The following is a 24,450-nucleotide window of genomic DNA, read 5'->3' as shown; positions in this document are numbered from 1 at the left end:
CCCGTCTCGGCCTCCCAAAGTGCTGGGATTACAGGCTTGAGCCACCGCGCCCGGCCCCGATTCTTTATTTTTCTTTGTTTCATCTTCAGTAAGGGCTTTCTGAAAGATAGAGTTGTACCTCTTTCTAGTAGAGAATAAAGCCAACTACATTTTCTTTTTCTTTCTTTTTTTTTTTGAGATGGAGTCTTCCTCTGTCGCCCAGGCTGGAGTACAGTGGCATGACCTCGGCTCACTGCAACCTCTGCCTCCCGAGTTCAAGGAATCCTCCTGCCTCAGCCTCCCAAGTAGCTGGAACTACAGACACCCACCACCACGCCTGGCTAATTTCTGTAATTTTAGTAGAGACAGTGTTTCGCCATGTTGGCCAGGCTGGTCTCGAATTCCTGACCTCAAGTGATCTACCTGCCTCAGCCTCCAAAAGTGCTGGGATTACAGGCGTGAGCCACCACACCCAGCCCCAAATGCATTTTCAAAAAGGCTTCATATCACCATTCCCAGCTTTTAATTTCACAGCACAAGAGCTATCACTATCACTGACCACTTGAAAATTACTGCATCTTCGATGCCAAGGCCTAAGCTTTTCTCCCATCTGGGAGTGAAGCTGCTTCAAGCCTTACCCTGACTTGAAGGTCAGTGCCCCCCAAGAAGAACTCTGGAGTGCTAAAGACAAGTACGCACTCCACCTACAGACGTCTCACTCCCACAACAAGCTGACCAGAGTCGCCTGCAGCCGGTTGTGCTTTGCCAGCAAGGTGTGGGTGCTGGCTGCAGCCTGAACTCCTGGGGCCACCTTCAGGTCTCGTTGGCCAGGAGGTTATGAGAAAGGATACTTCTGTAGGCTGTGGTGAAATCTTGATTCAACATCCAGTCCAGGATGTTGGCGATATCTGACTTGAGCGGGTGCCCGGTGCAGGTGTAGACAGTCTCCTCTGTCACCTTCCCAAAGGCCATATTGGTGCTCTGTGCAGACAGGGGGAAGGGGGAGATCACAGTGGCTGTCACAGCAGCCACCAAGCTGCAGGGAGCCAAGAAGAAATTGCCAAGGCAGCAATACAGGTGGGCAGCAAAGTTCCATGGGCATAAGGCAATTCGAACCCCACACGTTCTACGCTGGGAAGAGTCACCTCATCAGAGGGCGCCACAGCCTGTTGGCTATTCCAGTGCCAAATCCTTTTCTCCCTTTGCCTTCTTTTTTTTTTTTGAAACGGAGTCTTGCGCTGTCGCCCAGGTTGGAGTGCAGTGGCTGGATCTCAGCTCACTGCAAGCTCCGCCTCCCGGGTTCACGCCATTCTCCTGCCTCAGCCTCCCGAGTAGCTGGGACTACAGGCGCCCGCCACCTCGCCCGGTTAGTTTTTTTGTATTTTTTAGTAGAGACGGGGTTTCACCGTGTTAGCCAGGATGGTCTCGATCTCCTGACCTCGTGATCCGCCCGTCTCAGCCTCCCAAAGTGCTGGGATTACAGGCTTGAGCCACCGCGCCCGGCCTCCCTTTGCCTTCTTTGCCAACAAATGACTCCTTTTGTTTTTAAAACATTTTGTTTTGCTCTTTGTTTTTTGAGACAGGGTGTTGCTCTGTTGCCCAGGCTGGAGTACAGTGGCATGATCACGGCTCACTGCAGCCTCTACCTCTTAGGCTCAAGTCACCCTCCTGCCTCAGCCTCCTGAGTAGATGGGACTACAGGCATGCACCACCACGCCTGGCTCATGTTTTTTTAGTGGAGAGAGTCTCACCATGTTGCCCAGGCTGGTCTCCAGCTCCTGGGCTCAGGTGATCCGCCTGCCTTGGCCTCCCTAAGTGCTGGGGTTACAGGCGTGAGCCACCATACCCAGCCCTGCAACAAGTGATTTTTTCAATGAATCAAAATACAAAGTGAGGAGGGGGAATCCAGCAGGTTATAAGATCAAGGTCTTACCAGTTGTAGATTTCTAAATTTACAGATTGATCATGCCTTTGCTTAGGTCTTTCTTAAAAAACTATCACAAAACAATGACTCAGGATTTGCTGGGACCAGGCCGGGCACGGTGGCTCACGCCTGTAATCCCAGCACTTTAGGAAGCCGAGGCGGACGGATCACTTGAGGTCAGGAGTTCGAGACCAGCCTAGCCAGCATGGTGAAACACTATCTCTACTAAAAATACAAAAATTAGCAGGGCGTGAAACACTATCTCTACTAAAAATACAAAAATGAGCAGGGCGTGGTAGTGGGCGCCTGTAATCCCAGCTGCTCAGGAGGCAGGAGATTCGCTTGAACCCAGGAGGCGGAGGTTGCACTGAGCTGAGATTGTGCTGCTACACTCCAGCCTGGGCGACAGAGCAAGACTCTGTCTCAAAAACAAAAGGATTTGCTGAGACCATACCTGCAAAATGTTCAGAGCCCTGCGCATGTCTCCGCTGGAAAGAGTGACTAGTGCTTTCATTCCATCTTCACTTATATCAACTCTGAAAGAAAGAAGCAGAAGGGATTTGTGAGGTCCCCTGAGGGCACCAGCATTCACCAAAGGAACAAGATAGCCTGGAATGATTAAGGCTTTAAAGGAATGAAGGAAAGAGAGGAACAGAGTTAACAATCTCCTGATCTATATGATCTAGAATTCACTCTGGTTTTTAGGGACCTGGGCTTCACATTAGTAGTCACAGCCAACCAAAACCGAGAACAGCCTGCATTTCGGAACAAGCATTCTCCCATGGAGCCAGTCGCCTTGAATTCTGCTCTCTGGGGAGCAGAGGCCTGGCACAAGCCATGATCACACAGCCCAAACTCCTCCTTTACAACAAGCAGCTGCTCAGGTCGGCTACTTGCTTGGCATCTGATTACACAGAATGTGATGTCTCAGAACCTTCCCTTCTAGTCTAAAAGGGCTGGAAGCATCTTTGCAGAAGGGACTCAGCAGCCTGCAGTTTCCAATGACAAAGAAGAGTAGGAGGAAACTGGGCAGCTTCCAGGGGAGGAGGATGGAATCAAGAAAAATGAAGCACCAAAAGACTTTTATGAGGAATGGCCTTGAGACAGCAGAGAAAATGATAGCAGTAGACGCTCCCCAGTGCCTCCCCTGTGCTAGGCACTCTGCAGAGTCGTTTTCCAACATCCTCTCCTCTACAAACGAACCATCAGTCACCCCACAAGCCTGTTTCTACTACACTGCATCCCCAAAGACCCGCAGAATACTCACTTCTCTTCTTCCACGACATGTTCCAGGCGGGGAACCATGAGTTCAGGAGTCAGGGGACCGAACCGAAACCTCGTGCAGCGGGACTGCAAGGCAGGGATGATCTTTGACAGGTAGTTACAGATGAGGCAGAATCTGGTATTCTCTGTGAATTTCTCAATTACTGGTAAGAGAAAATAAAACTACCTCATGTCAAAGTCCATTCTGATTTTTCAGAGTCCAGAAAACTTGAATTTTTCTGTTGTCACAAGGGTACAGGAAAAGATTCAAGAATGCAAACAAGTGAGGATGTTGGCCGGCCGCGGTGGCTCACGTCTGTAATCCCAGCACTTTGGGAGGCTGAGGCGGGAGGATCACTTGAGGTCAGGAGTTCGAGACCAGCCTGGCCAACATGGCAAAACCTCTATTGAAAATACAAAATTTAGCCAGGTGTGGTGGTACGTGCCTGTAATCCCAGCTACTTGGGAGGCTGAGGCAGGAGAATTGCTAGAATCCAGGAGGTGCAGGTTGCAGTGACCCAAAATCATTCCACTGCTCTCCAGCGTGGGCAACAGAGTGAGACTCTGTCTCAAAAAAGAAAGAATGTAAACAAATGAAGATGCAGCCGGCAACAAGACAGGGCAGCTCTGTCCTCTTCAGATCAAAGATTAGTCACTCCTCTTTTTTTTTTTTTTTTGGAAACAGAGTCTTGCTCTGTCACCCAGGCTGAAGTGCGATGGCGTGATCTCGGCTCACTGCAACCTCTGCCTCCCGGGTTCAAGCGATTCTCCTGCCTCAGCCTCCCGAGTAGCTGGGACCACAGGCACGTGCCACCACGCCAGCTAATTTTTTATATTTTTAGTAGAGACGGGGTTTCACCATGTTAGCCAGAATGGTCTCGATCTCCTGACCTTATGATTCGCCCACCTCGGCCTCCCAAAGTGCTGGGATTACAGGCATGAGTCACTGTGCCAGGCCAATTTTTGTATTTTTAGTAGAGACGGGGTTTCATCATGTTAGCCAGGCTGGTCTCAAACTCCTGACCTCAAGTTATCTGCCCGCCGCAGCCTCCCAAAGTGCTGGGATTACAGGCATGAGCCACCGCACCTGGCCTAGCCACTCCTCTTTCACAAACTGGTAAACATGCCTCCGTGGGATTTTACAAAATGCTTCCTTTTTACCATTTACCATGATTCTGGCACTTTTGCCATGTAATCCCATTAAGATTATGAGATCTCTTCTTGTCCTTTTACATAAAATTATATTTGGCAGGTTGATGATTCTTCATCTTCTATGGGCAGGGAGGGGGACGGCTTTTTGCAAACTTTTCCATGGAGACTGTCTGGAGGCCTCAGAGCACTCAAGGGAGCAATAACCCGAACAAAGAGTTGCTTATGACACCAGTTCCATTCTGTAGGTACCCAATGTTCTTACATGGGGATCTGCCCAGAATGACAGTCACTCGGCAGAACAAGATGCCGAAGAAAGGCTGCCAAGCTTCTAGGACCAGAGAGATTCTCACTGTCCTCCTCAACCTCCTCCTCCTCTGCCTCCTCCTCCTCCTCCTCCCCCTCCTCTCCTCCTCCACCCCCTCCTCTCCTCCTCCACCCCCTCCTCTCCTCCTCCACCCCCTCCTCTCCTCCTCCACCTGCCCCTACCCTTCTCCTCCACCTCCCCCTACCCTCCTCTCCTCCCTTTCTCCTCCCCCTTCTCCTCCTCACCTGCTCCTCTTCCCCCCTCCTCCTCCTCCCCCTTCCCCCATCCTTTCCTTAAACATGTGCTGCCATCTACTCCCTCCCCACAAACTCCTGAAGATCGTTCTTCTCTCAAAGCTGATTCACTTGGAATCTTAATGAGAGATGACAAGTGTCCTTTAAGAGAAAAGAACGGCACTGGGTCCCCGAAGACAGACAAATCGCAGGGTGCTCTCCCTCCCCCTGCCAAATCATTCACTTGGCAAGCAGTGAAGTAAGGTCAGCTCTCTGAGCACCTCAACTTCAGATATTCTTTTCCTAGCTATTGTGGTTCAAAGGGTACCATTAGCAGAAAGGAAAGGGTGCCATTAGCAGAAAGGACCATCCGATAGTTTAGGGATGAAAGATTTTCCACACCCCATCCCAATGGAAAGATATGAATTCTCAACCCTGAAATTGAACCCAGTGTCAAAGGAGGTTGAATACCAGTGATCGGCCAGACTTAAAAGTCCCCACAGGGCTTAGTCCTTAGGCTGCTGAAGGGGAAGGTCCCACTACAGAGGTATCTCGCCTGTATCATCAGATAGGAGACACAGAGAAAGGCATAGAGATTTCTCTGGGCCAGAAGATGAAAACTGAAAACAAGTCATGCCATATCTCACATCCAAAGTTCCTAATTCTCCTGTAATCCCAGCACTTTGGGAGGTCAAGGTGGGCGGATCACCCAAGGTCAGGAGTTCGAGACCAGCCTGGCCAACACGGTGAAATCCCATCTCTCCTAAAAATATAAAAATCAGCCGGCTGTGGTGGTGCATGCCTGTAATCCCAGCTACTTGAGAGGCTGAGGTCGGAGAGTCGCTTGAACCCAGGAGGCAGAGGCTGCAGTAAGCCGAGATCGCGCCACTGCACTCCAGCCTTGGTGACAGAGCAAGACTCTGACTCAAAACCATCCCCTCCCCCACAAAAAAAACAATAACAACAGCAACCAACACAAAGTTCCTAATTCTCCTTCCAGTGCGCGCGCCAGCCCACACACTCCGCAGTGCCTCCGCTTACCTCTTCTCAAGGCATTCTGGGCGTCCTGAGTCATGGCGTCCGCTTCATCCAAGATCACTAGCTTAAAGCCTTTCCTAGAAAAACAAATGGTACTGTCTAAAGATTTCTTCAGTATCACCTCAACATCTGGGCTCAAACCTACATCTTCCCATTTGTGCCATCGGGTCCTGTCTCGGAAAGGCTATTTCTTCTAGAACTTTGGCCAAGACAGACATCTTTGGTCACTCAGAGAGGAAGTGTCCCATCACTCCTTCAACACTTGGTGGGAATGGAGGACTGACTTCTCTACTTCTATGCGCTGTGTCCACTGGCATCTTCACTTTCCTCCACATACCACCCTGCCATGCTACTGCTTTCCCCATCTCCCTCACTCACACGGGAGTCTCTCACCCTTTCGCTTTTTTTGAGATGAAGTTTTTGCTCTGTTGTCCAGGCTGGAGTGCAGTGCCGCAATCTCGGTTCACTGCAACCTCTGCCTCCCAGGTTCAAGCGATTCTCCTGCCTCAGCCTCCGGAGTGGCTGGGATTACAGGCGCCCACCACCATGCCCAGATAATTTTTGTATTTTAGGAGAGACGAGGTTTCACTATGTTGGCCACACTAGTCTTGAACTCTTGACCTCAGGTGATCCACCTGCCTAGACCTCCCAAAGTGCTAGGATTACAGGTGTGAGCCACTGTGCCTGGCCCTCACCCTTTTTCTTTCTTTTTTTTTTTTTTTTTTAGCTACCATCCTAGTTGTCTTTTCTGATCTCAATTTATTTTAAAATTCAAACTACCTCATCCAGGCTTAGGGTAATCTAACCAGTTCTCAGGAACTAAAAATGAAGAATGCTTCCCTAAAGAACTTGGTAATACAGGCTGGGCTCACGTCTGTAATCCCAGCACTCAGGGAGGCTGCAGTGGGCAAATTGCTTGAGCTCAGGAGTTCGAGACCAGCCAATGCAACATGGCAAAACCCCATGTCTACTAAAAAATACAAAAATTAGTTGGGCGTGATGGCTCACGACTGTAGTCCCAGCTACTCAGGAGGTTGAGGCTGGAGGATCGCTTGAACCCAGGAGGTGGAGGTTGCAGTGAGCCGAGATCATGCTACTGCACTCCAGCCTGTACGATAGAGGGCAATCCTGTGTCCAAAAAAAAAAAAAAAAAAAGAACTTGCTAATACAAGTGTAGACAACATTTTATTTTAGCAGTTGCATTATAATGCTTCTTACTACCATCCCTCTCCTTTATCTCTTTTCCATGGTTGCTTTGGACAAAGTCAGTTTTTTTTTCAACCCATATAAACTGGCTAAGGAGAGGATTAAAAAATTAGGCCATGTCATCTTACTAATGAAAATCAAGGGAGCGAAATTACACAAATAATTCTTACTTAAATATTGTCCTTGTGCTAGCAAAGCTCAGGATTGGTCCTCGAATGATGTCTATTCCTCGGTCATCTGAAGCGTTCAGCTAAACGTGGAAGACAGAAGCCAAAACAAAAAGCATGTTGCTATGCTATCTGTGAGTTCTTGGTTTTAATGTATCTCCTCATCAGTCCAGCTCAGCAGGTTAGCTCTCTATGTCCAATGATGGCTAAGAGATCATCACAAAATAAAAAATCAGTTTTATACACAACTCACTAAATCAATAAAGATGGCTGTATTACCCCCACCATTTGAGGGCAATGACTGACATAAACTGGAGAGATAATTAATCGGTATGGTTACACTGAATAGCACCTCTGGTATGAGCAGAATGATACAAATTTCAGCTACCACAATCCCAAGGTTACCAAGTTCTTAATAAACTGAAATAAGGACATTAGTAGCAGCAAAGTTCTGAGACCCGCGTCTAAAAAGTAAATTAAACTTTTCTTGCAATAGACAATATTCAGATTTTTGAATCTAAGTATGTTAGTCAAGGTCGCAGCAATATACAGATGGCATACTCAAACACAGCCATTTGAAGAGAATTAAACAAGGAGATCTTTTTAAAGGAGCGATATAGGAAAACCATGGGGCTATGCAATACCTGTGACCCTTAAGCCTGAAGGGGTTAGTGAAGGGAGTGGCTGTAGGCACCTGGAGAGGGCTGCAGGAAAGGTGCCACCTGTGAGATGTACCCTACAGATGGGCCATGCTGCCAGCCTGTCAGCCCCCAGGGAGGGTCCCGGCATCACTCACTTCCTTCCCCTACCCCTGCCAAGGCCTCTATTGGCCAAACCCAACCAGGAGCCAGAGGGTAAGTAAGCTAATAGTCAGTAGAGCTCAGCCTTCCAGACAGGAATAGGGTGGAGAGATGTGGAGAATTGATCTGGAGGGGCCATGGCAGACAGGCAGCAACCAAGTAACCATAAAGGAGGGTTGGGGTAGAAGTTGGCAACAGCAAAGAAAAAGGTGCCTAGCCCCACAACTGCCCTCTAGCTGACCAACACTAATCCAGACTAAAATGACCATTACAGGAAAAAGGGAATTAAAATATCTTATTTCGAATTTACTTCCTTCCTAACTGTCCGTGGGGCAACTTACTTTTAAAGTAAAATAAAACCAGCAGAACTGAAATTCAGAGACTGGAGTCCTAAGTTATTTGTAGAGTAAGAACAATCATATTTACCTCCAAGACCATGGAGCCAAATTCTTTGTCTTTATACAGCTGTTTCGCACAGGCTAGGATGGTAGACGTCTTGCCTGTCCCTGGGGGACCATAGAGAAGCAAGTGTGGCAGTCGGTCTTCACTGATAAACTTCTGAACTGAGGATGAGGAAGGAAGAAGGGCACCATCAGTCTTTGGGAGCCGCCTCATTCACCCTGGGCCCGAGTTGGGCTGAAAGCTCTTCAACCCAATGCAATGTCCAAATCAGAGGCAGATGCAACTTGATGTAGGGGCCTTGTCTCTGCGTTCCTGGGGCAACTGGAATTCACTCAGTAGTGCAGCCAGCCAGCAAGTATTTACTGAGTGCCTACTGTGTTACAGGCACCTTTCTGGGTGCTGACAACATCTGTGAACTTAAATGATTCGCTGTAATGCTATTTTTACTCCACTGTGTTGCAATTTTATGCTCATGTTTGTGACTTACTCACTAGACTGCAGCTATCTGAAGAAAATGAATGAATGATCTTAAAGCCACATTCTACAAAGCTCAATCAGATTCTTTGAAGTTATTACTTAGGAGAGACATCACCAAGAAATTTACACAGGTCCCTCAGCCAGGACAAGAGCAACTGACACATGGATACTTACTGGTACTGAGAATGTCCTGATGAGAAATGAGATCATTCAGGGTCTGTGGCCGGTATTTTTCAACCCTGAAATACAATTTAGTATGTATGATGACATATACACGCAAGAATATTTTATGTGTAAAAGAATCCTTGCAGGTCAGGCACCGTGGCTCACACCTGTAACCCCACCACTTTGGAAGGCCAAGGCGGGTGGATCATTTGGGGTCAGGAGTTCAAGACCAACCAGACCGACCAAGATGGCAAAACCCTGTCTCTATGCCCACCTCCTAGGGTCTTTGTAAGGATCGAACATCTAACAGGGCATCTGCTAACCCAATAATATGCCATTCAATAAAAAATACCCAAAAATACAAAAATTAGCTGGGTATGGTGGCGTACCAATGCAGTCCCACCTACTCAGGAGGCTGAGATGGGAGAACTGCTTGAACCCGGGAGGTGGAGGTTGCAGTGAACCGAGACTGCACCACTGCACTCCGGCACTCCAGCCTGGGTGACAGAGTGAGACCCTGTATCAAAAAAAAAAAAAAGAATCCTTTCATATCCTAATTTAAAAAGCAAGAAGAACAAAGCACTTGAAGTTTGAACACAGACCAGTGGTTCTCAACCAGGGGTGATTTTGTCCTCCTAGGAACATCTCGTGATATCTGGAAACATATTTCGTTGTCACAGGTGGGCGGAGGGTCCTGTGGCACTTAGTGTGTAGTCTCTAGGAATGCTGTTAAACATGCTACAGTGCACAGGACAGCTCCCCCAAACCCACCCAGAGTATCTTGCCCAAAATGTCAATAGTGCCGAGGTTGAACTCTGTTCTAATTTCATCTTTCCAGCTGTTTGTCTATAATCTCAACCTGATGGGCACCTACTATTTCAAAGTACATTTGAAACTGAACTCCTACCCAAATAGCCTTCAACAGAAGAATGGATAGGTAAAACCTCTTCTGTCCATACAATGGAATATGATTCCGCCATAACAAGAAATGAACTACTGATACAAGCAGCAACATGCATGAACCTTGAAAACATGATGCTGAGTGAAAGAAACCAGACACAAAAGGCCACATAGTGTAGGATTCCACTTACATGAAATGTCCAGAATAGGCAAATCCATAGAGACAGAAAGTAGATTAGTGCTTGCCAGGGGCTAGAGGAAGGGGAGAATGGGGAGTAACTGTCAATGGGCACAGGATTCCATTTGGGGTGATGAAATTTTGGAACCAGATAGTGGGAAGACTCCACAACAGTCCACTGCATTCTGAATGTACTTAATGCCGCTGAATTGTACATTTTAAAATGGTTACAGGATGGGCTTGGTAGCTCGCCTCCAAAAGTCCCAGTTCTTTGGAGGCTGAGGCAGGAGAATGGCTTGAACCCCCATGTTTGAGGTTACACTGAGCTGTGATCACGCCACTGCACTCCAGCCTGGGCGACAGAGCAAGACCCTGTCTCTAAAAAAATAAATATGTAAATACATGAAATAGTTACAACTGTCAATCTTTTGGGTTTTTTTAACCACAATAAAAACAAATTGGCCGGCCACGGTGGCTCAAGCCTGTAATCCCAGCACTTTGGGAGGCCGAGGCGGGTGGATCACGAGGTCTGGAGTTCAAGACCAGCCTGGACAATATGGTGAAACCCCGTCTCTACTAAAAATACAAAAATTAGCCGGGCGTGGTGGCGGGCGCCTGTAATCCCAGCTACTCAGGAGGCTGAGGTAGGGAACTGCTTGAACCCAGGAGGCGGAGGTTGCAGTGAGCTGGAATCGCACCACTGCACTCCAGCAACAGAGGGAGACTCTGTCTCAAAAAAATAATTTTTTTTGAACTACTTACTAGACAATGACAACTTGGAGCTTTTCGAAGCCAAGCCAAATTGCTTCAAAGTCTTGAAAGCATTGCTAGAACATAGTTGTAGAAGTAGCATGGTTAAGAGTACAAGCTCTGAATTCACACTTCCTAGATTCACCTCCAAGCCAATTTTCTAGCCTTGGACCACAGGGAAGTCATTTAACCTTTCTAAAATGCAGTTTCCTCCTGTGTAAAATTTGAAGCGGTGCCTACCTCTTACGGTCTTTGTAAGGATCGAACATCTAACAGGGCGTCTGCTAATCTAATAATAGCCCATCCAATAAAAGTTGACCAGGGAGCCTCATTACTAGTTTAAAATGTGACCAATAGTCGCATCGCAGGTTTTGAAGAGTGGGAAGAGGGCACTTTGGCATGGAGGCCATTGCAGGTGTCAGGAGACGCGGGATCGAACCCCTGTGCTGTCACCAGATGCGAAAGCCGACTTCTTCTTCGGCAAAGGGAGCTGGGCGTCAAAGGGTGAGAGCTGGCAAAAGTCCTAAACAGAACGGACGAGTCTGGGGAGCTGGGGGATGTCGGGGGAAACCTTTGCGGCTCGGTCCCGGCTGCAGGCCCGGGGAAGACGGGAAGAGGTCGGGTTGGGGTCCGATCACCTGCCCACTCCAGCCACCTCCTCTCCGCGCGGCCGCCCGGCCCCCTCTGCCCACAGCCGCCGCTCGGCCTCTTCCTACCAGGGCAGGTTCCTGATCTTGGCCGCCACGGGCTGCTCCTGCTGCTTGAGCGCTGAGGTCTCCATGGCGGGGAGACGATGGTGACCAGATCAGCTGAGATCGTCGCGTCACCCAAGCGCCTGCCCAGTGACCAGCCGCGACCTGGCCCTGAGACCCTGGCACTTAGAGTTCGCGCGCAAAAGCAACTCTCGCGAGCCGTGGCCACCAGTTTCCGACTTCCTCCCTCGGTCCCGCCCCCCTCGGGTTGCTAGGGTGCCGGTTGCTAGGTTACCGGGCGGCGCGGGCCGCCAGCGTCCCTCCAAGCTCCGCCCCTCCAGCCTGCTCCGAGCTCTCAGCTACCCAGGCGCTTTCAGAGCAGGGAAGCGGGAGAGGCAGGGCCCCCTGCAGCCCCAGTCATCATTACATATTAAGATCTCACGGCCAAAGCCAATTCCTCCATCGCCAAGCTTGAAACACATTCAAAGGAACAAAAGCTGCCGGGGCTAAAAAAAAAAAAAAAAAAAAAAATCTCAGAGAAAAGCAGCCCGGAGTAACAGGGTTGGGTCTTGAATATAGACGCCCTTGTGAAAAAAGGCTCGCCATACCTCTCGGCCCCAAAGCTGGGAGGTGAATATTTGGAAACGAAAACAACCCCAAACAAACACAACTGCAACCTACCTATCTCCGGAATCCGTGTCCCTCACCCAACAAAATTTGGAGAACCAACCTCCAGAAAACATCTCCAGAGAAAAACAAACAGAAACTTCCAGTTGGGTTAATCTGTGTCGCTGGAAGGATCTAGTTCATGAACACAGAGGAAAGGGTCCCTGTGATCTGAGATACTGAGGAGAATCGATATCAGCATTTTAGTTTTCTTTCCTGAAGCCAGGAGAATTCTAGATCGCTTTTATTTTCTTCTTTTTTATCGGTCTGTATTTTCTTTTCTTTTTTTGGAGTCTCGCTTTGCCACCCAAGCTGGAGTGCAGTGGCACGATCTTGACTCACTGCAACCTCTGCCTCCCAGGTTCAAGCGATTCTCTGCCTCAGCCTCCGGAGTAGCTGGGATTACAGGTGTGTGCCACCACGCCTGGCTAATATTTGTATTTTTAGTAGAGACGGGATTTCGCCATGTTGGACAGGCTGGTTTCGAACTCCTGACCTCAAGTGATCCACCCGTCTCAGCCTCCCAAAATGCTGGGATTACAGGTGTGAGCCACCATGCCTGGCCTGGTCTGTATTTTCCAGCAATGAGCATGCAAAGCATCCATACTGAAGTCTTTTTTTTTTTTTTTTTGAAACGGAGTCTCGCTCTGTTGCCCAGGCTGGAGTACAGTGGCGTGATCTCGGCTCACTGCAACCTCCGCCTCCCGGGTTCACACCATTCTCCTGCCTCAGCCTCCCGAGTAGCTGGGACTACAGGTGCCTGCCACCATGCACAGCTAATCTTTTGTATTTTTAGTAGAGACGGAGTTTCACCATGTTAGCCAGGATGGTCTCGATCTCCTGACCTTGTGATCCACCCGCCTCATCCTCCTGAAGTGCTGGGATTACAGGTGTGAGCCACCTTGCCTGGCTTTTTCTTTCTTTTAACATGATGAGGAAGACAAAAGTCCTGGGAGGAATTTTGAGGCTGGCCTGGGGTCAGCAGTGTTCTGATTAGGAGGTAGCAGTACTCCTTGCACTGGATTACATCACTGTCACCTGCTTCAGGAACACAGCAGAGGGACAGTGGCAAGTATATGATGGCAGTTACGGCTTCACCCTAGCCCCTGCCTGGGGACCTCAAAGAAGGGGATCAGCTAGGGCTTGTGATGTAACAGTGCCCCTACTCTGCTTTCTCCCAGGAAACTTTAACACTGGGGGCTTAGATCATTAGCATGTAATTTAAAAAATTTTCTCTCTTTCTTTTAAGATAAAACTGGTTTTATTCATTTTTATCTCCAGGAAAGGAATCATAAGTGATTAACAAGTTTTTTTTTTTTTTAAATACTAAGGCTAAAAATCAGCACATGTTTACAATTAACTTGCTGACACATGCTGAGGTGAGATATAGATGCTTCTGAATTAAAGTCACAGAAACACATTAAATATTTGTCACGTATTGCCAAATTCTGGGGTCTCTGGACACTCCTACGGTTTTGTTTTGTTTTTGAGAGAAGGTCTCACTCTGTCACCCAGGCTGGAGTACAGTGGCACGATCATGGCTCACTACAGCCTCTAACTCCCAGGCTCAGGTGATCTGCCTGCCCTGGACCTCCTAAAGTGCTGGGATTATTGGCGTGAGCCACCACACCCAGCCCACTCCTGTTTGTTAAAAGGCATAAAATACAAGTGATGGGTGTCTAAAGGAAAACAGCTGATACAATTTTAGAAAACAATTGATATGATAATTAAGCAAAATTATGAACGATTACTAAAGAAATAAATGGTGCTGTACCCTCCTCACCAATGATCTAATTGCTGAGAGGCAGGCTTTACACTGGGGTAAAATCCTAAAGGGTGGCTGATATGGTTTGGCTCCGTTTCTCCACCCAAATCTCATCTTGAATTGTAATCCCCAGGTGTCGAGGGAGGGAGGTGAGTGGATCATGGGGGCGGTTTCCGCCATGCTGTTCTTGTGATAGTGAGTTCTCACGAGATCTGATGGTCAGATAAAGAGCTCTTCCTACTTCGCTCTTTCTTCTCTCTCCTGCCTCCTTGCGAAGAAGGTGCCTGCTTCCCCTCCGCCTTCCACCAGGATTGTGTTTCCTGAGGCCTCCCGAGCCATGTGGAACTGTGAGTCAGTTAAATCTCTTTCCTTTATAAATTACCCAGTCTCGGGTATTTCTTTATAGCAGTGTGAAAATGGACTAATACAGTGGCTTTTGAAACTAAAGGAGAGGTCATCAAGAAAGCATTGCTTTGGGTGTCAGAAGACCTGCTTCAAATCAGTTCAACTCTAAAAATCTTTACACAGCCTATGGAGAGAAAACTAAGCAAGTCCCTGAATCCTCAAGTGTTCCAGGAGAATGAAAAGAATTATAAAGGCTAAAGAATTGTTAGAATCGGTGCAGTGAACATGTAGACCACAGCATTCCTACATGCCAGGAAAATGGTGCATTGAAATGTTTTTGCTTCTCACAAGAAAGGCAATTTAAGTTGCAAGGCAAGGGCAAACTTTTGAAGATGACCACGTGGACTTCTTTGTTCATGATTTGTTCTCCCTTCAGTGGTTCTGCTCCTTGCCAAACATTAGGTACCCTTGGGGTGAGATGCCACTTTTTCCACTTAGCCTTGGGCAGATTGCTTCTCTCCTTGTCCAGTAATATTTACTCAAGGATGGTTATAAGGATTAAATGAAAGAACAAGTGTGCAGCATCCAACACATTGCCACCCTACTCTTCTCTTCCCTCCTAACACTGTCTACCCAAACCGTTCTGGTTTCAAATTTGTCCTCTCAAACAAAACCCAAAGGATTGGCTAGTGGAACTATGCCATAACCTGCCCTTACTGATGGTTAGAGCCATCCTTACCATCATGGTACGAGCCATTCATGGTAAGAGCCATCCTTCTAAGGACCTTTGCATTAGAAACATGATGCTGCCACCTCTTTGAGCTGGAAGATTCAAACAAGACCAGAACAACTTATCATAAAACTCTGTGTGCATCTGCTGTTGCATTAACTTGGAATGTAGAGTTCTCCTGTGTTGACATTAGATTATATGTTGCAAAGTCATCTATTGTATGCCTTCCCAGTGGAATGTAAGCTTATTGAGAGGAGAACCTTTGACTTACTCACCACTGCACTTCTGGTGCCTGAAACATTACCTGGCTCAAAGGAAGTACTCAATTCATAGCTGTTTGATGAATGAATGAAAATGACTCATATCCATTAGGCAGTTACTATGGCTGAGACACTGTTCTGAGCACTTTACATTTATTATGATCACTCAATTGTTGCAAGAGGCCCAAGTTACTATCATTGGCCCCATTTTGTAGATATATTAGGTACCTTGCTTAGGTTCTCATTTGTACGGGACAGAACTGGATCTTGCTAATATAGTCTGATTCTATACAGCCCATGCTGGAACAACAGCATCAACGGCAGCTCCTGGGAACTTGTTAGACATCCTAATTATTCTTCCCTCCACCTCAAACCCAGGAAATCTTAAACTTTGCAGGTGGGGCCCAGCAATCTGTGTTCTGACAAGCCCTTGAGGGGATTCTGAAGTGCTCAGGTTTGAGAGTCATATCACTACACTACCCTCCTTCTCAGTCCTCAAGCACTCCAGGAATTTGATTTCCCTTATTTATTTATTTAAGAGAGGGATCTCACTTTGTCACCCAGGCTGACCCAGGCTGGAGTGCAGTGACACTGTCGTGGCTCACTGCAACCTCCACCTCTAGGGCTCAAGTGGTCCTCTCACCTCAGCCTCCCTAGTAGCTGGAACTGCGAGCACATGCCACAGTGCCCAGCTAGTTTTTGTATATTTTGTAGAGACAGGGTTTTGCCACGTTTCCCGGCTGGTCTTGAACACCTGGGCTCAAAGAATCCACCCACCTTTGCCTCCCAAAGTGGCTCATGCTGGGATTACAAGCAAGAACCACTGCGCCCAGCCCCAGCACTTCACTTTCTAAGAAACACAACGGATGCTGTCTAAAAACAAAATTTTATCAAACTGAATTAAATGATCTCATTGTCTGTTATTTTATTTTTTTGTTGTTTTGTTTTGTTTTGTTTTTTTGAGACAGAGTTTCACTCTCATTGCCCAGGCTGGAGTGCAGTTGGGCAATCTTGGCACTGCAACTTCTGCCTCCCAGGTTCAAGCAATTCTCCTGCCTCAGCCTCCTGAGTAGTTGGGATTACAGGTGCCACCATGCCCGGCTAATTTTTTGTATTTTTAGTAGAGACAGGGTTTTGCTGTGTTAGGCAGGCTGGTCTCCAACTCCTGACCTCAGGTGATCTGCCCACCTCAGCCTCCAAAAATGCTGGGATTACAGGCATTAGCCACCGTGCTGGGCCGTCCTTTAGTTTCAATTCATGAATTGGGCAGTATCCCATCTGTAAAACAGAAAGGTGCTCCAGTGAGCTGAGCAAGGGATGGGTTTTATATGCAGAAGAACTAAAGACGGCAGAAACACAGGCTAGAAAGTGAACTGATCATTTCAAAGCTACTTTCCTTATAAGATTAAAGCAGAGGAGACATTCTTATGCTTGTTCAGCTTGACTGGGCCCTTTTGGATTGGTTGCTGTAAATCTGGTTTTTTGACTACTGGCATTAATTTTTTCTTTTCTTTTCTTTTTTTTTTTTCTGAGATGGAGTCTCGCTTTGTCATCCAGGCTGGAGGGCAGTGGTGCGATCTCAGCTCACTGTAGCCTCTGCCTCCTGGGTTCAAGTGATTCTCCTGCCTCAGCCTCCCTAGTAGCTGGGATTACAGGCGCCTGCCACCTCATCCAGCTGATTTTTGTATTTTAGTAGAGTCGGTGTTTCACCATGTTGGCCACACTGGTCTCGAACTCCTGTGGTTCACCTGCCTTGACCTCAAGTAGTCCACCTGCCTTGGCCTTCCAAAGTGCTGGGATTACAGGCATAAGCCACTGCCCCTGGTCAAAAACTGGCCCATTTTAAAGTTCCATTTGATTGCGTGGCAGTTAGCACAGGTGACTCCATTTTGGTTTGGTCTGTTCTGTCAAGGCCTAGTGTAGGAACTTAGTCCAAACAATACCTCTCATAAGTTTTATTTAATTTTTAATTTTTATTTTCTGAAAACATGTCAGGTTCATACCATAAATTTTATTTAACAGTACTCACATGTATATTCTGGAAACACAAAGTTGTTCTATTATTATTACTATTATTTTATTTTTATTTTTATTTTCGAGACAGAGTCTCGCTCTGTCGCCCAGGCTGGAGTGCAGTGGTGCAATCTCCACTCACTGCAAGCTCCGCCTCCTGGGTTCACGCCATTCTCCTGCCTCAGCCTCCCGAGTGGCCTGAACTACAGGCACCCACCACCACGCCCGGCTAATTTTTTGTATTTTTTAGTAGAGACCGGGTTTCACCATATTAGCCAGGATGGTCTCAATCTCCTGACTTCGTGATCCGCCCACCTCAGCCTCCCAAAGTGCTGGGATTACAGGCATGAGCCACCGCACCTGGCCTAGTTCTTCTAGTATTATTATGATTTAAAAAATTTTTTTTCGTACAGACGGAGTCTCATTGTATTGCCAGGGCTGCTCTCAAACGCCTGCCCTTGAGGGATCCTCCTACTTTGGCCTCCCAAAGTGCTGAGATTAAAAGTATGAGCCACAGCGCCTAGCCAAGTTTTCCTACTAAGTGTAATTTGTGTGTGTGGTTTTGCTTTTTTCTGTTTTTGCTATTAATTAAAGGTATAGGCCTTTGGGCAAGTTACTTAACGTGTCTTTGGACCTCAGTATTCACATCTGTAAAATGGGCAGGGGTGGGGACTGGACTAGATCAGTGACTTTTAGCCCTGGCTGACACTAAAAGCACCTGCAGAACTTAAAAAAAAAAAAAAAATCCATTATCAGAAGTTCAGCAAGACCAATTAAACTTGGCCTCTGGGAGTGGGACCCTTCATTGACATTTTATTTTATTTAATTAATTTATTTATTTATGAGACGGAATCTCTGTTGTCCAGGCTGGAGTGCAGTGGCGCCATCTCGGCTCACTGCAAGCTCCGCCTCCCGGGTTCACGTCATTCTCCTGCCTCAGCCTCCTGAGTAGCTGGGACTACAGGCGCCGGCCACCACGCCTGGCTAATTTTGTTTTTGTATTTTTAGTAGAGATGGCGTTTCACCGTGTTAGCCAAGATGGTCTCGATCTCCTGACCTCGTGATCCGCCTGCCTCAGCCTCCCAAAGTGCTGGGATTATGGGCGTGAGCCACCGCGCGCAGCCTATTTATTTATTTTTTCATCTATTTTTTGGAGATGGAGTCTTGCTCTGTCGCCCAGGCTGGAGTGCAGTGGAGTGATCTTGGCTCACTGCAACCTCCGCCTCCCAGGTTCAAGCGATTCTCCTGCCTCTGTCTCCCAAGTAGCTGGGATTACAGGTGCTGGCCACCACGTATGGCTAATTTTTTGTATTTTTAGTAGAGATGGAGCTTCACCATGTTGGCCAGGCTGGTCTTGAACTCCTGACCTCAGGTGATCTGCCCGCCTCGGCCTCCTAAAGTGCTGGAAGTACAGGACTGAGCCACCACGCCCAGCCTCCATTGGCATGTTGAAGAGGCTTCTCAGGTGATTATAATATTCAGCCACAGTTGAACTACTGTCCTAAATAAAGCCAATCACAGCCATCCTGGACCTCTTGCTCGTGATTGGCTTAAGAGATGTGCACGTGACCCAGTTCTGCCCAATTTTGATGTAAGAGGAAATGATAGGAGGGGCTTTCAGGAAGCTTTTTCTCATTACTTTGCTGATTCTTGCACTAGTGGTCTTTGCTTTCTCTCTAAGTACCGAAATGCTTTCACTGTAAAGAGAAAGACAGAGAAAGGCTGGAGTTGCAAACTCACATGTCTCTAAGTAGCCTGGAAGTTAATCTATAAAGGAAGAGGGTTGGGTGGAAGCTATGCCATGCCTCAAGGGGGCTGAAGTTTCAGATATAAGATTTAAGCAGAAGGGGAATGTGATAATGAAATATTGGATAGCTCGTATAAGCCCTTTTTTTCTTTTTCTGAGATGGAGTCTCTGTCACTCAGGCTGGAGTGCAGTGGCGCCATCTCGGCTCACTGCAACCTCCACCTCCCAGGTTCAAGCAATTCTCCTGCATCAGCCTCCTGAGTAGCTGGGACTACAGGTGCCCGCCACCACGCCCAGCTAATTATTATTATTATTATTTATTTATTTATTTTTTGTATTTTTAGTAGTGACGGGGTTTCGTCACGTTGGCCAGGCTGGTCTTGAACTCATGACCTCAGACAATCTGCCTGCCTTGGTCTCCCAAAGTGCTGGAATTACATGCATGAGCCACCGCACCCAGCAATATAATCACTATTATAAGAGGCTGGAGTACTGAGCTTGGAAAATGGGGCAGATAGGCTGTGCAACTGAAACCATGATCAAAATTACTCCCCAAATCAAGCCAGTTAAGAAACTATTGCTGCTGCCAACCATGGAATACCACTGCCCCTACCGCCCTCGCTGTTCCTAGAAACTGATTTTTGCTTTCACCATCGACTGCCAGAAATAATTCACCAATTCTTTCTTGTCCTGAATTCTTCCTAAAATTAGCACCCCATTTATAAGCCTGGGAGACATGCTTAATTGGCCAAGCCTGGAGCATGCTGGTAAGTATCAGGTATATTGCTTGAGCAGTGGGAAGTGACACCTGCCTCTGACCAAGACGTGAATTGGGGACATCCTCAAATAAAGGAGAGGGGTTCAAAAGCTGGTGACCGAAGGTATCACAAGTGTTTATCACACCAGTATTCCGCCATGAGGGACGATAGTCAAATATTGCCAGTTCTTTGGATTTTTCAAGCAAAATCAGAAATTTGGATTTTATCTTATTTTATTTTTGAGACTGTCCTGCCTCTCCAGCCTGTTCTACACCCTTACTGTGAATTCTTCAGGGACTTGGGCCACTCTGCTCTCATACAACACTCCCACCTCCCCCCGTCAAAGGGCCTGGCGTTTTGACCATTCAACTTTAAGTCCCAAAGTTTCTAGGCGTTCAAGTTCCCCTGGACTAGGCAAGCCCAATATTCCAGAACTCTAAGGCTTAATTGCTTGGGGGGAAAAATCCTCCTTAGTCTTTTGTATTGAGTCTTCAGCAGTAAATATTAATGTCCAGTTAATTTCTCAACCATATTATTCTGTCACACTAATAATAGGCCCTCTAAGCTGGTAAAATTTAAAAAAGATCTATTTTGACATTTTCCCTTATTTTCCCTACATAGAATCCCATGTAATTGCCCTAGGCTAGAAACCCCAAAGTCATGGGGACTGAGAAAGATAAAAAGGTGTTAATAAGGATGTGGTCAAAGTGTACTTACATTATCCTGGCTGTGTTTGGCAGTGGTCCAGCCTGGGACCACACAGCTTTTGGGTTTGTGACACTAAAAATGCAGAGATGTGCTGGGCACGGTGGCTCACGCCTGTAATCCCAACACTTTGGGAGGCCGAGGCGGGTGGATCACCTGAGGTCAGGAGTTCAAGACCAGCCTGGCCATCATGGTGAAACCCTGTCTCTACAAAAATACAAAAATTAGCCAGGCGTGATGGCGGGTGCCTGTAATCCCAGCTACTCAGGAGGCTGGGGCGGAAGAATCACTTGAAACTGGGAAGCAGAGGTTGCAGTGAGCTGAGATCATGCCATTGCACTCTAGCCTGGGTGACAGAGTGAGACTGTCTCAAAAAAAAAAAAATAAGTAAATTAAAAAAGAAAATGCAGAGATGACAAAGCAGTTGGGTGCATACCTATTGTAAGCTCTGTGTGCACAACAAGGGGACAATTTATTGCCCCTCTGCCATCATACTTGGGACCCTGGGGGATGTAAGGAAGTGAGAAATAGACCTCAATATTGGCAAAAAACTGTAGAATTTATTCGAGAATGCCAAGTAATAAGAAAATGCAAATCACTAGCATTATTTATGTTGCATGGCAGAGTTACACAACAGTTTATTATATAGTAGATGCTGCACAAAGCATGGCTGTTTATAGACATTTTGTCCCATTCCTCCAGTTCCCCTAAACTCATTCTTTCAAAGCATTTGACCCAAGTTTAATGGCAATATGATTTTTTTTTTTTTTTTTTTTTTTTTGAGACAGGGTCTCACTCTTGCCCAGGCTGGAGTGCAGTAGCTCTATTTCAGCTCACTGCAACCTCTGCCTCCTGGCCTCAAGCAATCCTTTCACCTCAGCCTCTCGAGTAGCTGGGACCACAGGTACATGCCACCATGCCCGGCTAATATTTTGGTATTTTTTGTAGAGACAGGGTTTCACCATACTGCCCAGGCTGGTCTTGAACTCTTGGGCTCAAGAGATCCACCTGTCTCAGTCTCCCAAAGTGCTGGCATTACAGGTGTGAGCCACTGTACCCAGCCAGGCAATGTGATTTTTAAAATATATACTTTAATTTTTATTTTTTTGAGATGGAGTCTGTCGTCCAGGCTGGAGTGCAGTGGTGCAATCTCAGCTCACTGCAGCCTCTACCTCCCAGGTTCAAGCGATTCTCCTGCCTCAGCCTCCCAAGTAGCTGGGATTACAATTGTGCACCACCATGCCTGGCTGATTTTTGTATTTTTCAGTAGAGATGAGGTTTCAACGTGTTGGCCAACCTGGTCTCGAACTCCTGACCTCAAGTGATCCAGCCCCCTGCCCCAGCCTCCCGAAGTGCTGGGATTATAGGCATGAGCCACCATACCTGGCCCTGAAAATGTACATTTTAAATAAATGCAATGCTGAAAATTACAGCAAGAGAGTAAGTATTGAAAATTGGGCCAGGCCGCGGTGGCTCATGCCTGCAATCCCCGCACTTTGAGAGGCCAAGGCAGGCGGATCACCTGAGGTCAGGAGTTCGAGACCAGTCTGGCCAACATGGTGAAACCCCACCTCTACTAAAAATACAAAAATTAGCCGGGTGTGGTGGTGTACGCCTATAATCCCAGCTATTCGGGAGGCTGCAGCAGGAGAATCACTTGAACCTGGGAGGTGAAGGTTGCAGTGAGCCGAGATTACATCATTGCACTCCAACCTGGGTGACAGAGCAAGACTCCCTCTCAAAAAAAAAGAAAAAGAAAAAGAAAAAAAAAAGAAAATCGGGCCAGGCATGGTGCTGCACACCTGTAATCCCAGATTTTGGGAGGCCAAAGCGGGTGAACTGCTTGAGCCCAGGAATTCAAGACCGGCCTGGGCCACATGGCAAAACTTTATCTCTATTAAAAAAAAATAAAAATAATAATAAAGAAAAGAAAACAAAATTGAGGCACCAACATTGCCCCAAGTCAATATAGAGGAGAATTTTTGAGCTTGAAGATATTTTTTGTGGTTCAAATATAGACTATCAAAATATATTTTAAAAAATGCTTTAAGAGAATTCTTTTAAATGAGAAGCACCTTAGAGTAAGTCTTGCTCTGAACTGAAGCAACTTGGCAGATCTGCAGGAAATTAAAATACCTGGCACATTCATTAATATGAAGATTGGACAATTGTGTCATGAAAAAGTCTTGAAATCTTTTTTTTTTTTTTTTTTTTTTTTGCGACAGGGTCTTGCTCCGTCACCGAGGCTGGAGTGCAGTGGTGGTACCATCTCCCAGTCTTGCTCCATCCTCCCACCTCAGCCTCCCAAGTAGCTGGGACTACAGGCACGTATCGCCACACTCAGCTAGTTTTTGTTTATTAGGTCTTGAAATGTAAAGATCATTTAAAGTACAAGTTTGAACAAAAGCAAATTTCTTTCTTAAAAGAGTAAAGTTTCCTGAGTCGCATGAGAGTAAATCATTTCATATCCTCCGCTTTAGTTTTTTTCTTAATTTAAGAGATATTGGACAAAAATAACATATTCAATATGTCATATTTTGGGAAATGTCAACCAGAACTGGCTTGTTGAATATGGGTTATCATCAGTTTGAGCCAATTAATTAATTTAAAATCTTTCCTTAATGCTAAACTCGAATAAGTTCTTGGTTTTGATACAACTTCTAATTTTCTTCTGTTGCTCAGGTGATTTGAAATTATAATTGGAATAAATTTTGCAAAATTAACACATAAAAGGGCATCACTGAAAACATTTTCTATTGCATAATTCCAAATGCCATGGAAGAAGTTGGCATATTTGGATAGTCACAGAACTTAATTCCATACGTACGTATTTCAAAATTATCCATCTGCTTAACACCAGGAAGGGTTTCAATGGTAAGATCTTGGTGTACCCAACTGTGGGGAACTCGGTGTGATAAAATTTGCGAAATCAAAATCGTGTTATTTCTTTAAAAACAATTAGTGGGATTAGAAAGTTATTCCAAGTCTGCAATATGGTATTATGAGAATGAGAAAACAGGCTGGGCACGGTGGCTCACGCCTGTAATCCTAGCACTTTGGGAGGCCAAGGCGGGAGGAGGGCTTGAGCCCAGGAGTTCCAGATCAGCCTGAGCAACAAGGTGAGACCTCATCTCTACAAAAAATTAAAAATTAGCCAGGCGTGGTGGTACATGCCTGTGGTCTTAGCTACCTGGGAGGCAGAGGCAGGAGGAATGCTTGAGATCAGGAGGTCAATGCTGTAGTAAGCTGTGATTGAACTCCAGCCTGGGCAACAGAGCAAGACCCTGTCTCAAAAAACAAACAACCAAACAAACAAAAAACCAAGATAATTTATTCATGTCTTCCACATTCCTAAGTGACCACCAGGCAGAAGACACACACAGAGGTAATAAACTAAAGGTAACCCCTCAGATCCTAAAGACTGGGAGAATTGAGCTTAAGCTTTAACATTAATTAAGTGAGATTGCTCCTTCTCACTTAAAATTGTGTTAAAAAATAACAGTGACATTCAAACACTTCTCTAAATATATTTTTTATCGGGAAAGTACCTTGACATCTCTTTAGTCAAAGTAATATAAACTGGCCGGGTGCGGTGGCTCAGGCCTGTAATCCTAGCACTCTGGGAGGCTGAGGTGGGTGGATCCCCTGAGGTCAGGAGTTCCAGACCAGTCTGGCCAACATGGTGAAACCCCATCTCTACTAAAAATACAAAAAGAAAAAAAAAAAAATTAGCTCAGCATGGTGATGGGCACCTATAATCCCAGCTACTCGGCAGGCTGAGGCAGGAGAATCGCTTGAACCTCGGGGGTAGAGGTTGCAGTGAGCTGAGAT

General features: G+C 46.6%; 1 protein-coding gene across 1 annotated transcript in view; it reads right to left on the bottom strand.

The window, feature by feature from the left end:
- Positions 1–11,857, bottom strand: part of RFC5 (replication factor C (activator 1) 5, 36.5kDa) — a 17,779-nt gene extending 5,922 nt beyond the window's left edge. The window contains exons 1-8 of the mRNA XM_011928712.1: positions 11,655–11,857; positions 9,120–9,184; positions 8,493–8,629; positions 7,270–7,349; positions 5,897–5,970; positions 3,171–3,330; positions 2,358–2,439; positions 831–960 (exon numbers count right to left, since the gene is read on the bottom strand). Coding sequence (XP_011784102.1) covers positions 831–960; positions 2,358–2,439; positions 3,171–3,330; positions 5,897–5,970; positions 7,270–7,349; positions 8,493–8,629; positions 9,120–9,184; positions 11,655–11,719 — 793 coding nt within the window. The 5' untranslated portion in view covers positions 11,720–11,857. The remainder of the gene's footprint in view (positions 1–830; positions 961–2,357; positions 2,440–3,170; positions 3,331–5,896; positions 5,971–7,269; positions 7,350–8,492; positions 8,630–9,119; positions 9,185–11,654) is intronic.
- Between the last annotated feature and the right edge of the window lie 12,593 nt (positions 11,858–24,450).

Source organism: Colobus angolensis, unplaced genomic scaffold, assembly GCF_000951035.1.
Source record: "Colobus angolensis palliatus isolate OR3802 unplaced genomic scaffold, Cang.pa_1.0 Scaffold79, whole genome shotgun sequence".
NCBI classification, from domain to species: Eukaryota; Metazoa; Chordata; class Mammalia; order Primates; family Cercopithecidae; genus Colobus; species Colobus angolensis.
The sequence above is the reverse complement of the archived record's forward strand: the minus strand, read 5'-3'. Positions and strand labels throughout refer to the sequence as shown.